Raw genomic sequence first — 15,054 nt, forward strand, 5'->3', positions numbered from 1 at the left:
CATTTTTCAATCATCATAGACATTTACAAGCCTCAATTAGCCCTCTGCATACCTTATTTTTTTTTTTTTTCCTCACGCTGGTCGATGAGAAATGGTTACTTTGATGAGGCGCTTCTAGCGCCACTGGGCGGGGCTTAGTCCCTGAAGCGCCACATAGCCCCGCCCATTACAGCGCCGTTGACCACGCCCCCTTGGGCTCTGTGTTTGAGGCCTCCCTGACGTGCGCGTCCACATCTCCCGCCGTCTTCCGCGTGCGGGATTGTCATGTGGCGCGCAGGCGCAGAAGGTGACCGCCGGGTCACCCACAGCCGGGCTGTGCGTGCGATCGCACAGCCCGCCGATTACACCGGCCGCACCGTCCCTTGTTGCGTGGGACTCTCCGGATGCCTCGCTGCGGCTGTGAAACCCTCCTCACAGCCAGCAGCGAGGCGCAGACATAGAGCGCAGGCGCACCGCGGCGTCCGCCGCGCACTGCGCATGCGCCGAAAAGGACCGCCGCAGTGCGCCTGCGCTCTATGTCTGCGCCTCGCTGCTGGCTGTGAGGAGGGTTTCACAGCCGCAGCGAGGCATCCGGAGAGTCCCACGCAACAAGGGACGGTGCGGCCGGTGTAATCGGCGGGCTGTGCGATCGCACGCACAGCCCGGCTGTGGGTGACCCGGCGGTCACCTTCTGCGCCTGCGCGCCACATGACAATCCCGCACGCGGAAGACGGCGGGAGATGTGGACGCGCACGTCAGGGAGGCCTCAAACACAGAGCCCAAGGGGGCGTGGTCAACGGCGCTGTAATGGGCGGGGCTATGTGGCGCTTCAGGGACTAAGCCCCGCCCAGTGGCGCTAGAAGCGCCTCATCAAAGTAACCATTTCTCATCAACCAGCGTGAGGAAAAAGAAAAAAAAATAAGGTATGCAGAGGGCTAATTGAGGCTTGTAAATGTCTATGATGATTGAAAAATGATATATGGGGGTGACAGTGTCACTTTAAATTAAAAAAAAAAAAAAAGGGAGACGACTAATGACAACTGATGCCACAAAAATGCATTATATTCATCAGTTTCTGGTAAAATAAGGATGCCAGAAAGCCTTATGGTGTAAACCTGCCCTTATATACCATGTAAGATGCATATACACCTAGAAAACCATCCATGCTAAGTGTCCACACTGCTCTATTTGTTGGGTATACAACAGAGAAGGGAAAAAAAGCTACACAAGAGCCAATCATATAAACTCTCTTTCACAGAAGTTGGCTGATATGAATGTCACACAGATGCCATAAACATGATGTGAACAGACATTATGCTGTTAACCATCTTATAACCAGGTTAACGCTGGGCAGTTTGCTGCAGGTTTTACGACGTATGGTTGAATGAAAAATAAGTGTTCACCGCTACGTAAGACCATGGCCTACAATAAACCCTTTGGGTATAGGCCTGCCTCTTTTAGTAACTTTCTGTAGTTCCCACCTCTGTGTTAGTTTAATGTAACTTATTATAGCATACAATAAAAAAAAAAAAAAAAAAAAAAAAAAAAAAAAACTTCACCCCCACCAATATTTGTGTTGTGTCACTACGTATGCCATATTTGTGAAGGGTACACAGCACATGAGAACATCTAACACTAGTTCAGTGGCTTAGCTTGTAAGAAAGCAAACCTCAGATAGACAGAAGGAAGGGGTCAGGGAGACCTGCTTTAAGATGCTGAAATGTATTTACAAGTAGCTGCGGCATATTACACACATTGTATACTACTGTTTTTGAACAGAATCAGTACACTGCAGGGTAAAGGCCATTATACTTTTCCTTGTTCTAAGAGCGCATTTTGCAAATGAACAGAAAGTCACACGGAGAACATTCACACGGTTGGACAAGCTGTGAGTTATTGTGCGTATTATCAGGTCTGCTGTTCTAATGGTAAAGGCATGCCCTATATCCAATGAGAACGGCAAAGTGTCAGGATAGCTGAATGACGAGCATTAGCCACTGGCTGCCGCTTCTTCCTTGTCTTGTTTTAGTCTGTAGTCCGCCAAGGCAGCTCTGATTGCATCCTCCGCCAACACTGGAAAAACAAAATGGAGATATTTAAGTCAAAGACATAAATAAAATAAGAATATAATAAAGTATTAACGTTTTGGCACAGCTAAACCGACAGCGAGGAAGGAACTTTGATAACACATCACACAATTATGGTATATCCTGTCCTGACAGACTACCCTTTAAGGCTATGTTCACACAACACTATTTTTGAAAAGAACGGCCATTGGTTTCTATTAACACAACGGGCATTCTTTTATTTTTGAAATGAACTGAAGTCAATAGAACAATGTAATGAACGGCCGTTGTTTTAAGTGCCAATTTCAATGCATTGTGTGAAAACGGCTGTTCCATTGACTAATGCATTTCATTGCAATATGAATAGTACGACCGTTGTTTTAAAGTGACACTGTCACCCCCTTTTTGCATTCTGACTTCTCTACACAGGTGTAGAGTGCAAATTTAGCGGTTATCATACGTCATACTGCTTGTTCAAGTAAAAAGTGATCTTTTATCAACTGCAGATTGTGCCAAGTGGGCAGGGCTTCGCAGCATTAGCGCCACTTGGCCCCGCCCACAGCGCCACCATTGGCCCCACCCCTTGCCGGGCATTGGAACAGGCTGGCCAAAAGGTCTAAGCACCTGCCCCTCTTGGTCAGCCCACCAATGGGCGTTGAGGGGGCGAGGCCAATGGAGGCACTGTAGGCGGGGCTAATGCCACGAAGCCCCACCCACATAGCACAATCTGCAGTTGATAAAAGATCACTTTTTACTTGAACAAGCACCATGACGTATGATATAAAATAAGGAATGAAAACTGCTAAATTTACCCATTACACCTGTGTAGAGATGTCAGAATGCAAAAAGGGGGTGAAAGCCAACTGACATTCTTTTCAAAAATAGAACGTACGTTTCGTCGCCAGGCTTTTTCAAGGAACCGGGCTCCTTGAAAAAGCTTTGTGGCGAAACGTACGTAGGAACAGCTCTAGCCGCTGCAATAAAGATGGTTGAGTGTTGGCTCTAACTTATGTTTACAGGTGTTTCAGTGCACTATTGCAGTTTATATATAGTGAGAGACTGTTTATATTGACTGATGATCTAGGTACATAGTAGTCCAGCACCTTACAGATTGAAAGCCCATATTGCTCGGCTTTGTATTATATTGTTTATTTTTTATTGGTGATCATTTGTTTTCATTACTAAAAATTGTTTTTATGAATATTTCTGTATATGCTCATCCTAAGTTTTTAGGCATGTGAATAAAAATATATTTTTGAAATACACCCATATGTTCCTCTTGCGTATCTATTGCTTTGATGGGTTGTTGTTGTTAGGATTTAGTGACACCTAGTGGTGAATTGGTTTATAAAAATACCCCCTATATCCCGGTGGTTTTACATTCTTTCTATCACTATATCCCGAACAGATTGTGTGTCCATTTGTGGACTTTTTAGTCTATGTTTTCACAAGTTTACGTTTACACCAGCTATTGGTGTGCTTCTTCTGGCATAGGTAACGTGCATGGCATTTTAAGCCACACCCCTTATAGGGTACATTATTGACAGCAAGATGTGATCATATAAAATTAAGTGCAACTGATACAGGAATTATACGGCAAAACTGCATAGTTATCCATGATGAAATATATTAATATAACTATTACAGCTCCCCACCCAAGCGATGATGAAATACTTACTAGAACAGTGGAGCTTTACAGGAGGAAGACAGAGTTCTTTGGCAATGTCTGTGTTCTTGATGGTCATTGCCTCATCAACCTATAAAAAGATTCAAAATAAATCCTTGTCTCCAAGCACAAAAAAAAAAACAAAAAAAAAAAAACACCTAATTAAGGAAAATTCAAAGTGGTAAGAAAACAGAAGAAAGCTTACTGACCTGCTTCAATTCCCCCCCCCCCCCCCCCCCAATCACCAATATTATGAAGGATCCCATTAATATTTGTTAAACAGACACCAGAAAAATATACCGATGTGTAAATTGCTCCTATAAAAAAAATCTTCAGTCTTCCAGTACTTATCAGCTGCTGTAGTGCAGGAAGTGATGTGTTCTTTCCAGTCTGACACCGTGCTCTCTGCTGCTACCACTGTCCATGTCAGGAACTGTCCAGAGGTGGATACAAAGAGCTGTGTCAGTCTGCAAAGAATACAACGCTTTCTGCAGGACATACAGCAACTTATAAGTACTGGAAAACTGGACATTTTTTAACAGAAGTCATTTACACATCAGCATAATTTTCTGACACCAGTTGATCTGAAATTTTTTCCCTCCAGAGAACCTCTTTAAAAACTGCAGTAAGTCAGAGGCGGCAAGTATGCTCTTTTTTCCTTTCCTCATGCCACCCTGACACATTTATTTTCTAGGGCTGCAATACCCCTTTATGTGGTGACATTTAAATGGCTTTGAATGGTTTAATGGGCTTGGATAAAGACTACAGTACACCAGTCTATTACAGCTAACCTAAGGAATTAGAAGCAGCAGCAAAAATCCCAGTGTACAGATGTGCAAAGATAACAGATTAGCATATGTAAAGGCAGCATAAGGTGGCTTAAGCAGATTCCTATTTGAAATGCATGGAGTAATAATTGGCTGATTGGCAGATTATTGCTCCGTGTAATACAGAAAATGATGAGCTATAGGAGTGATCAAGTTTAAAAATCGGATGCCGACCGCGCATCGCTACATGTAATAGCAATGCATGACCAATGGCAGATGACACAAAATAATACCTTTATACTTGCATGTCCAGGCTCTCCTAGTGTCCTGCAGCCTTTACCCTGCATTTACTGCACCCGCTTCTGGCTTTATGTCTGTACTGACAGGCTGTTTAGCCAATAACTGGCCACAGGGCTGTCCTGTCTGTCAGTGATTGGCTTAGAAGTGAAGAGACATGGCCAGAAGTGTCAGAGGTGGCTGTGGGGAGAAGGAAATGCAGGAAAAAGGCACCAGGACACTGTGGGAAGCATAACTAACTACTATTACTTTCTATGAAAAAAGCAACGGCTGCACAGCAGACCCCTCTAAATAATTAATATAATATAATATAATATACACACTACACGATCATCAAGGTGTCTTAGCGTTGTTAACGGCCCTAAAAAAAAAACAAAAAAAAAAAGCTAGAGTTTTAGCGTTCGAAATATAAGTATCAGCTCTACAGTAAAACATTAGGAAATTGTAGGCTCATTTGTATTTTTGAAGCAGGCCTACAACATAAAAAAAAACCTATATATAAAATCAACCAATAAGAATTACCGTTTTCCCCTTCACCCATTCAGTGGCCAGAGAGCTGGAGGCAATTGCAGAACCACAGCCAAATGTTTTAAATCTGGCATCAACAATTTTCCCATTATCATCCACTTCAATCTGCAAGATAAGGTAGATTAGTTATGGTTGAAATATTGTGGAAGTATACAGTGAAAATTATTCATATTAACGTGGGCCAACAACAGAGAGGGGAGGGAGGTATACAGTATGGGGGTGGCCTTATTGCAGAGGGGATATATACAGTATGGGGGAACGACTGCAGAGGGGGAAGTACACAGTTTGGAGGCCTAACTACAGAGGCTTACTGCTGTATAGAGTGGGGATACAGCGTAGGGGCATACTGTGTTTTCTCTTAGAGTACTTGCCCTTTAATAGAAAAATTTTAAGAGCCTGTCTTATTTTTAGAGAAACACTATTTAAAGAGAACCAGTCACGAGTTTTGAAAACTGAACCAATGAAGCTGCGCCAAGAATACCTTGCCTCACTATGCATGTGTAATGAAGGGGTGTTCTCATAGTTAAAGGGAACCTGTCACCCCCCGTGCCGGGGTGACAGGCTCCCGACCCCCCGTTAGAGCCCCCTATACTCACCTAATCCTGCCGGGTCCCGCTTCTGGAGGTGGTCGGGTGATTAAGATCGCAGCCGCTGCAGCCCGGCGCGCGCGCTGAGAGATGAGTCCAACACCCATAGAGAATGACAGGAGAGTCCAGTGCTCCGTCATTCTCTATGAGCGTTGGACTCATCTCTCAGCGCGCGCGCCGGACTGCAGCGGCTGAGATCTTCATCACCCGACCACCTCCAGAAGCGGGACCCGGCGGGATTAGGTGAGTATAGGGGGCTCTAACGGGGGGTCGGGAGCCTGTCACCCCAGCACGGGGGGGTGACAGGTTCCCTTTAAATAGTTAATAAGGTTGAAAGGACCCAAGAGTCCATCAGGTTCAACCTAGGGAAACCCTGCTGTGTTATTCCAGAGGAAGACAAAAACCCCTACGAGGCTTCACTGGTGCAGGGTGCGAGCACTGGAAGCCAGGGGATGGTCTCTGGGACTCTGATGCTGGTAGGGAAACAGTAAATTTACACAGCACAGTGGCACCAGGCAGCTGTAATAACGGTATAAACACGTTTGCAGTTTAGTGTCCCAAAACTACCTGACAGGTTTTATTGGTATTACTTACACCTAACAGTACGCTATTACATGGTTTATGGAGAAACACAATGCAATACAAACCTGCAACTTCATAACATCTCCACACGCGGGGGCACCCACTAATCCTGTTCCAACATTCTTTGCGTTCTTGTCCAAGGATCCGACGTTCCGCGGGTTCTCGTAGTGGTCAACAACCTATACATACACAAAATAAGAATGTGTTATTGAGTGAAGGTCAAAACTCTGCCCTTCAATGGAAAGTCTGTAACTCTGCCAAGCTACTGCGCAGGGAAAGTAACACAAGGCCTAAGCCACACAAGCAAGTTCTACCTGTCAAAAGGAGGAAAAATAAAATTAAGACAGCTGAAAAGATCAAAATGGAAAGGGGACCATCATGAGAATTCCTTAGGCTGTGTTCACACTATTATACACACACACACACACACCAGCATGCCATCAGAAACGTATGCATTATATACTGCAGTGAGATCAATTCCATTAACAGATCCCACCAGTTATCCTGTGGGTTACATATACACATATACATCAGCATACTGGTAGAAAGGTAAGCAGACTTGTACAGCGGTGGGCGCATTTAACCAGGGGGACACGGATCTGCATTCTTATGATCAGTTGGGTCACGTCTCAAGCCGTAGCTCAGCAATTCAGCGGTCGTAGCGGAGTCCCACCTCGGCTGCTGAATGGCTGAGCTGAGTTGAGACGTCACGTCTTAAGCCGAAGCCCACAACAGGAAGCGGCAGCCGGACGGGAGAACGGGGCGGCGTCATCCGGGACCCGGCGCTGGAGCTGGGGAGGTTAAGTGACCGTCAGGTTCTATATCCCCCCCTTCCCTGGCCATACCCTAAAAATAACCGCAGCCCGGAGCACCTCTTTAAGCACTGCCCTGTTCCCTGCCACTTCACCCATGATGCAGGGAAAAGCTGGATCCAATCCTAGGAGGCAGCAGCCTATACTTACATCTAAATCTGACATCTGTACATCATGCGCTGTACATCATCCTATCCCTGCTGTAATGTGCATGTCAGAAGATTCAGACATGGGAGCGGTTATGAGCTGCTAGGCTTACCTCTCTCTGATGCAGTGAGTATACAGCTCTGTAATCACACCCAGAGAGGCCAACAAACCAACTAGTTTGGACAGATGGACCGCTCAAATGACTAATTTACATACAACGAGGCAGATTATGTTCAGGTACAGCAGGCAGGGATGGAGGGAAGAGTTATATGTTTGGGCAGCATGGGCAAACATGTCTGTAGTGGGTCTGTATCTTGCTGTTGCATTTTTCTTAGTTTTTGTGTGTTAATCATTATTTTGGACACAATTAGTTCCCTTTAAAGTAATGAAATCCACACCTGGTTTAAGACGACGCAGCTTAGTGCTACAACCAGCGCCAGTGAGTATGTGTGAATGTTCTTACCCATACCCACTCACATTAAACCCCGAGTGGTGACAAAAGTAGTCAAATGTTCCAGAAATATGGTGTAATGTGTTATGTAAAAATCCAGTTTAAATCAATTGATACTTGCTCCCCTCCTGGGTGCCATAAAAAATGGGTGTGAGGAGCAAATATGAACAAAGACTTCTGCAATCTTCAGAAAGCAAAAATGCTTACATCATATTGTTTACTCCAGGCAATGGGTCACGCAGCCAGCAAACCGTGCCACCAGCAGCACTGCCAACCTATTAGGCAGAAGCCTTCCTGGCACATAGTGATAGAGTACAACGATCAAACTCTGCTCTTTATGTCAAGGGCTGTACAAGATTAACCCTTTAAGGACAGAGCAAATTTCGATTTTTGCGTTTTCGGTTTTTCCTCCTTGTGCATAAAAGGCCATAGAACTTGCATTTTTCCACCTAGAGACCCACATGAGCCCTTATTTTTTGCGTCACTAATTGTACTTTGCAATGACAGGCTGAATTTTTGCATAAAGTACACTGCGAAACCAGAAAAAAATTCAAAGTGTGGTGAAATTGAAAAAAAACCCGCATTTTGTTTATTTGGGGGAAATGTGTTTTTACGCCATTCGCCCTGGGGTAAAACTGACTTGTTATATATGTTCCTCAAGTCGTTACGATTAAAACGATATATAACATGTATAACTTATATTGTATCGGATGGCCTGTAAAAAATTTAAACCATTGTCAACAAATATACGTCACTTAAAATCGCTCCATTCCCAGGCTTATAGCACTTTTATCCTTTGGTCTATGGGGCTGTGTGAGGTGTCATTTTTTGCGCCATGACATGTTCTTTCTATCGGTACCTTGATTGCGCATATACGACTTTTTGATCGCTTTTTATTACAATTTTTCTGGATTTGATGCGACCAAAAATGCGCAATTTTGCACTTTGGGATTTTTTTGCGCTGACGCCATTTACCGTGCGAGATCAGGAATGTGATTAATTAATAGTTCGGGCGATTACGCACACGGCAATAGCAAACATGTTTATTTATTTATTTATTTATTTACTTTTATTTATAACCTGGGAAAAGGGGGGTGATTCAGACTTTTATTAGGGGAGGGGGCTTTTTACTAATAATGACACTTTTTTTTTAACTTTTACACTTATACTAGAAGCCCCCCTGGGGGACTTCTAGTATAAGTGATCTGATCTCTCATAGAGATCTCTGCAGCATAGATATGCTGCAGAGATCCATGAGATAGGCACTCGTTTACTTCCGGCTGCTGCAGCCGGAAGTAAACGAGTGCCGAGCCGGGGACGGCGCCATCTTGGAGCGGTCCCCGGCCGGCTTCATTTACGGAGATCGCTCCTCCGGGATAACATCCCGGAGGAGCGATCTCCCCACTAGACACCAGGGATGACGCTGCGTCCGGTAATCGGATGCAGCTGTCATGTTTGACAGCTGCATCTGATTACTGTATTAGCGGGCACGGCGATCGGACCGTGCCCGCTAATACCTACGGTCCCGGGCTACACGCGGCACCCGGGACCGGCGCGGTTCAGAGCGGGGGCGCCGCGCGGCCCCGCTCTGAACTCCCTTACCGGCATCAGGGCGTAAATTTACGCCCGATGTCGTTAAGGGGTTAAAGGGGTTATCCAGTGCTACAAAAACATGGCCACTTTTCTCCCTCTCTTGTCTCCAGATTGGGTGGGGTTTCAAACCCAGTTCCATTGAAGTAAATGGAGCTTAATTGCAAGCCAGACCTGAACTGGAGACAAGAGGAAGAGTGGCCATGTATTTGTAGCGCTGGATAACTTCTTTAACATAAAAGGATCTTCTCACTCCAAACTCCAGCTCTGTATCACACAAGTATGACGCAAGAGAATTAAGTCAATCTGCAATATAAACAATCCATGAACTGGGAGGGGAGGCCCTTCCAAAGCTGCATTCACACGTTCAGTGAAGTTGTCTGTGCACATGAATCCGTGCACGTGGACAGACTTATAGCCCACTGCTTTGTATTGGGCTATTCACATGTTCAGGATCTCCAATCCATTTTGTTTAATAGGACATGTCATAACTCGAAACAGAAGCATGGACTCGATCAGGGCTATGGAGTCGGTAAGCCGCAGCTCCAACTCCGACTCCTGAATTTTATCAGGACTGACTCCTGCTCCTTCATAAATGGCCGGTCATATACCAGGGGAGTTATTTATCAAACTGGCTCAACAGCTTCTCCCTAATGTCCTACATGATCCTGGGGCGACTTTTGAGTGAATTAAGGAAAGCAATAGCACACACGCACACACACAGCCTGCTGCAGCCATAGCGCACACCATACACACACACGCGGCTTGCTGTGGCCATAGCACACATACACACAGTGTACTGCAGCCATAGCGCACACCATATACACGGCTTGCTGCAGCCATAGCACACATACACACAACCTGCTGCAGCCATAGCGCACACCATACACACACGCGGCTTGCTGTGGCCATAGCACACATACACACAGTGTACTGCAGCCATAGCGCACACCATATACACGGCTTGCTGCGGCCATAGCACACATACACACAACCTGCTGCAGCCATAGCGCGCGCGCACACGCACACACAGCCTGCTGCAGCCATAGCATACACACACACACACACTGCAGCCATAGAACACTGAAGAAAAACACAATCTTCTCCCAGAGAGAAAACACCACACTGAGGACTGAGGTTACAGCTACACTACTTATGTCTCCTCCTCCTCTATATTACACAGGATATCTCCATATTACACTGCTGCTCATATACAATCATCCAGCCTCCAGGAAGAGAACAGCACAGATCTCCCCCCACACAATGGACTCTTCTAGCTCAGAAACAAACTGCCAAATAGTGACCAACAACTTTCCCCCGACCACCCTTATGTAATAGGGCCAGTGTCCTATTACTGATATATTCCCAGACCACCCTTATGTAATAGGGCCAGTGTCCTATTAGAATGTTGCTCATAATATATATTTATGAGCAAAACTTGTAAAATTCATATACAAATTCAATTCATTTTTTTCATCTGTATTATGATGGCACGTCTCAGCCGGACTGCAGCTCTCTGGAGTAGTGTCGAGCGGATCTGTCAAATAACGCAACCAGCCAATGGCTACATCCATGGTTCCCAGGACTCCCTAGGGCTGCATCCAACTTCTGCAGCCATGGGGAACCAAACGCAGAGTTCTTGTTTAGAGAACGTACCTGAACAGTTTGACAGATACGTTCAACGCTACTCATAACCCAAACTAACAGGTGTCTGTGTGAGGTATTTGACCTGTGGTCCTGCTGGGACTTGTCACTGTTATATAAACACAAAATGCATCCAAAATATATATTAAAACTGGCCGTTCCTGTTCTAGTGCTCACAGCCAGCTGCCGAGTAAAGTACGAGAACCCCCTTAAAAGGGGTAGTGCAGCATTTATTCACTAAATAACACATCTTACAAAGTTGTATAAGTCAATGGCCCCCTTCCCCGTATTCCCCCAACCCCGGGAAGTGTGGTGCCTTATACTCCCGCAATCTGTCGACCCCGGCCGCCATCTTAGGACAATGACGTAATCTTCAGGAGGCCGTGCCGGACCACTCCAGCGCATTATCAGCTGCTTAGCCGCGATTGGCTAAGCATAACAGTGCTCAGCCAATGGTGGCTGAGCAGCTGATGACGCTCTGGAGGGGGGCTGGCCGGGGTCGACAGTAATGCGGTGAGTATAATGCACCACACTTCCGGGGGTGGGGGGGCCATTCACTTAAATAACACACATTACAAAGTTGTATAACTTTGTAATGTGTGTTATTTAGTGAATAAATGTTAAACGCCGCACTTCCCCTTTAATTTCCTGATAAATAAAACCTATCAAGAAAGGCTTAATGTGAACCAATCACTCAGATTTTCTGGGTAATGCCACTAGCAGCGATTGGAAGACATGCGTCCGCCATCTTGTGACAATGTCATCTTCGGACGGCCAGCCGAACTGCTCCATACATCCCTCATGCCGGCCCCCTCTGCCGCGATTGGCTGAGCATAAATGTGCTCAGCCAATCGCGGCTGAGCACAGTTATGACGCAGCAGAGGGCAGCCGGCATGAGGGACATATGGAGCAGTTCGGCCGGCCGCCCGAAGATGACATTGTCACAAGATGGCGGACGGGGGTCAACGCGAATCAGGTGATTATAGTGCATAACACTTCCGGGGGTGGCGTGGGTGGGGGGAAACACGGGGAAGGGGGCCATTCACATACATTACAAACTTTTATAACTTTGTAATGTGTGTTATTTTGTGAATAATTGTTTAGCGCCGCACTACCCCTTTTAACTAAGTTATCCTTAATCCGCAGGAAAGAGGACAGGTAAGGTTGTGAGGCTGTGTCAGTACACTAGTGCCAACTTTTAAAGGGAACCATTCACCCCGTGGCCCCGGCAGAAAGTGACATAAAGGTCAATATACTTACCACATCGCTCCCGGTCCCGTCCCGGATCCCGTTGTTGACACGGAGAAATCGCTGATTCTTCTTCTCGCGCCCATTATGGTGATGAGCGCCGCCGGGTCCGAAGTCCAGCCTTCTTCCCGCCTCCGACACTTGATTGACGCCAGGTGCTCTTCCTCCTCGTCTTCTTTCTTCTCGCTGGATCGCAGGCGCCGTGACAGTCTTTTTCGGCGCATGCGCAGTTCACAATTGAGGCCGCTCCGCAGCTTCACTGTTTACTGCGCGTGCGCCGAGTGTCTCGAACACGTATCCTGTTTACGCGGGAATTCGTCAGAAGACTGAAGACATCAATCAAGTTCCAGGAGGCGTGGATGGGTGGCGACGAGAAGAGGACCTCATGAATAAGTTGGACTCGTCCGTCGTTTCCTATGGACGTTGGACTCATCTCAGCTCATTACCATAATGGGCGGGAGGAAGAATCAGCGATGTGGTAAGTATATTGACCTTTATGTCACTGTAGGTCAGTTTCTGCTGGGGGCCACGGGGTGAATGGTTCCCTTTAAACAGCATGCAAGATCCTGACATGATAATTAATCATGAGGCTGGAGGCTCCCAGGTCCCCTCTGCAGAAGAACGTCCATGCAAGGGCGTGTGCATTAGCCCTAAAAGGACACACTAGATGGACCAGACGGTCTCTTCTGGCAGACAGTCATCTATGTTTCTATGTGCACTCATCATACTATGCACACAGGCATGGCATCAGTGCGCTCATGGCCAAAAATGCTAAGTCTAGTGGGTGTGGTAGCAGACCTATATTATAAATGCACGGCCACACAGCCGCCCCGTACGGGGACAGGGCCACAGCCGCCCCGTACGGGGACAGGGCCACAGCCGCCCCGTACGGGGTCAGGGCCACAGCCGCCCCGTACGGGGACAGGGCCACAGCCGCCCTGTACGGGGAGTCACTATTACAGCGGCTTCCATTATATCTATATCCCAGATATCTCTGCTGACATACACAATGAGGTGACCTGAGACCAGGTGGGAGTGAAGAGCAGGTATATAGAGCGCAGTACCCTATGAGCAGTGCTATACCTGGCACACTGGAGAGCAGCCTTACAGCAGTCCAGGAAGAACTGTCATAGTCCTCCCCAGCAAGCACTGGAGCCCATGCAGTATACATGGCAGGACACGTGCGCCCCTCACAGGTCACTACAGGGAGCAGTGACATAACCGCCCTCACCCCCGGACACTGTCCCCAGCCTCTGCCGTGTCCCCTCCTCACATACACAAGGGCGCCGCCATGTAACGCACACTACCTTCTTGTGATAGGCGGCACAGGGCACCCGGAACTCCGGCGCTGCACACCTGCTCCACACCGAGCAAAACAGCCGCCCCACTCCGGCCATCGCGTCCCGTAACTCTCCAGATAAGCGAGAACTGTGCAGCGTGCTGACGTTGCTGTGTACGGAAGTCACGTGACCGCCGCCGCCAGCTATGTAGCGCGGCGTCTCCTGTGGCCTCTCCTGTCACGTGACGCGCGGGGCGTGTCCTGCGTTATGTAAGGGGTGAAGTGCGCCACACTGGCGGCTTGTAGCAGGGGGGTGTAGGGTGTAGGGTGTAGGGTGTAGGGTGTAGGGTGTAGGGTGTAGGGTGTAGGGTGTAGGGTGTAGGGTGTAGGGTGTAGGGTGTAGGGTGTAGGGTGTAGGGTGTAGGGTGTAGGGTGTAGGGTGTAGGGTGTAGGGTGTAGGGTGTAGGGTGTAGGGTGTAGGGTGTAGGGTGTAGGGTGTAGGGTGTAGGGTGTAGATACAGCTAGACGTGGATGGAAAAGAAATGAGAAATATAAAGGAGGACTCATAATTCTCCTTCTTGCCAGATCTAAGAAAATATAAAATTGCGCCTTGATAGAAACTTAAAGGGGTATTCCTTTCAAACATAAATTTTGATATGCTGCTGCTTGTGGTGAGATGAACAATTCCTTCCATACTTATTATTATCCATTTAGTCTCCTTCCCCCAGTTCTCAGCTACTGCTTTCTGCTGAAGACACAAAAATCTGTGTGTGAGCTATTCTCTCTGCCCCCCCCCCCCCCCCCCCTTCTGAGACAGCTGATGTAAATAAGTCCCTGACTGGCTTTATCTGCAACATTGTAGCAACTTTGTAATGCTAGGGGGGATAATCACTGCGTTTATCAGCAACTTGACCTCAAAATAACCCTCCCAACATTACAAAGAAACTACAATGTTGCAGATAAAGCCAGTCAGGGACTTGTTTACATCAGCTGTCTCTGAAGGGAGGGGGAGAAAGAGAACAATTCACACACAGATTTTAGTGTCTTCAGCAGAAAGCAGCAGCTCAGATCTGGGGAAAAGAGACTAATCCTTGATTCAGCAGCACAGACGCTCTGACGTGGGCCGTAAAATGCCCAGGTCTGAGCTATATAGCTTATCTATATTAGGCCCCCTTCACACGTCCGTGTCAGTTTTTACTGTCAGGAAATCCTGATCAGGAGACCTTAAATGTCATCAGGATAGTATCAGGATTTCCTGACAGTAATCCGTTTTTACCTTCAGGAAACCATCAGGAAAAACCTTCAGGATTTCCTGATGGAAGAAGTAAAAATAGGACATGATGGGAGATGTAGTTCTGCAAACTGGATGGCCACAGCTTGCGGAAGTACAACTCCCATCATGCCCGTCTGA

General features: G+C 46.9%; 1 protein-coding gene across 1 annotated transcript; it reads right to left on the minus strand.

Annotated features, from left to right (window-relative positions):
- Positions 1 to 1,496: 1,496 nt before the first annotated feature.
- ISCU (iron-sulfur cluster assembly enzyme) lies at positions 1,497 to 13,836 on the minus strand. Its single transcript, XM_069964113.1, has 5 exons — positions 13,672 to 13,836; positions 6,538 to 6,651; positions 5,298 to 5,408; positions 3,724 to 3,802; positions 1,497 to 2,052 (listed from the first exon to the last, which is right to left on the minus strand). Exons 1-5 carry the CDS (start codon positions 13,759 to 13,761, stop codon positions 1,970 to 1,972), a joined length of 477 nt encoding a protein of 158 aa, XP_069820214.1. The 5' UTR covers positions 13,762 to 13,836; the 3' UTR covers positions 1,497 to 1,969.
- Between the last annotated feature and the right edge of the window lie 1,218 nt (positions 13,837 to 15,054).

The sequence above is a fragment of the Dendropsophus ebraccatus genome, chromosome 3 (genome assembly GCF_027789765.1).
Source record: "Dendropsophus ebraccatus isolate aDenEbr1 chromosome 3, aDenEbr1.pat, whole genome shotgun sequence".
NCBI classification, from domain to species: Eukaryota; Metazoa; Chordata; class Amphibia; order Anura; family Hylidae; genus Dendropsophus; species Dendropsophus ebraccatus.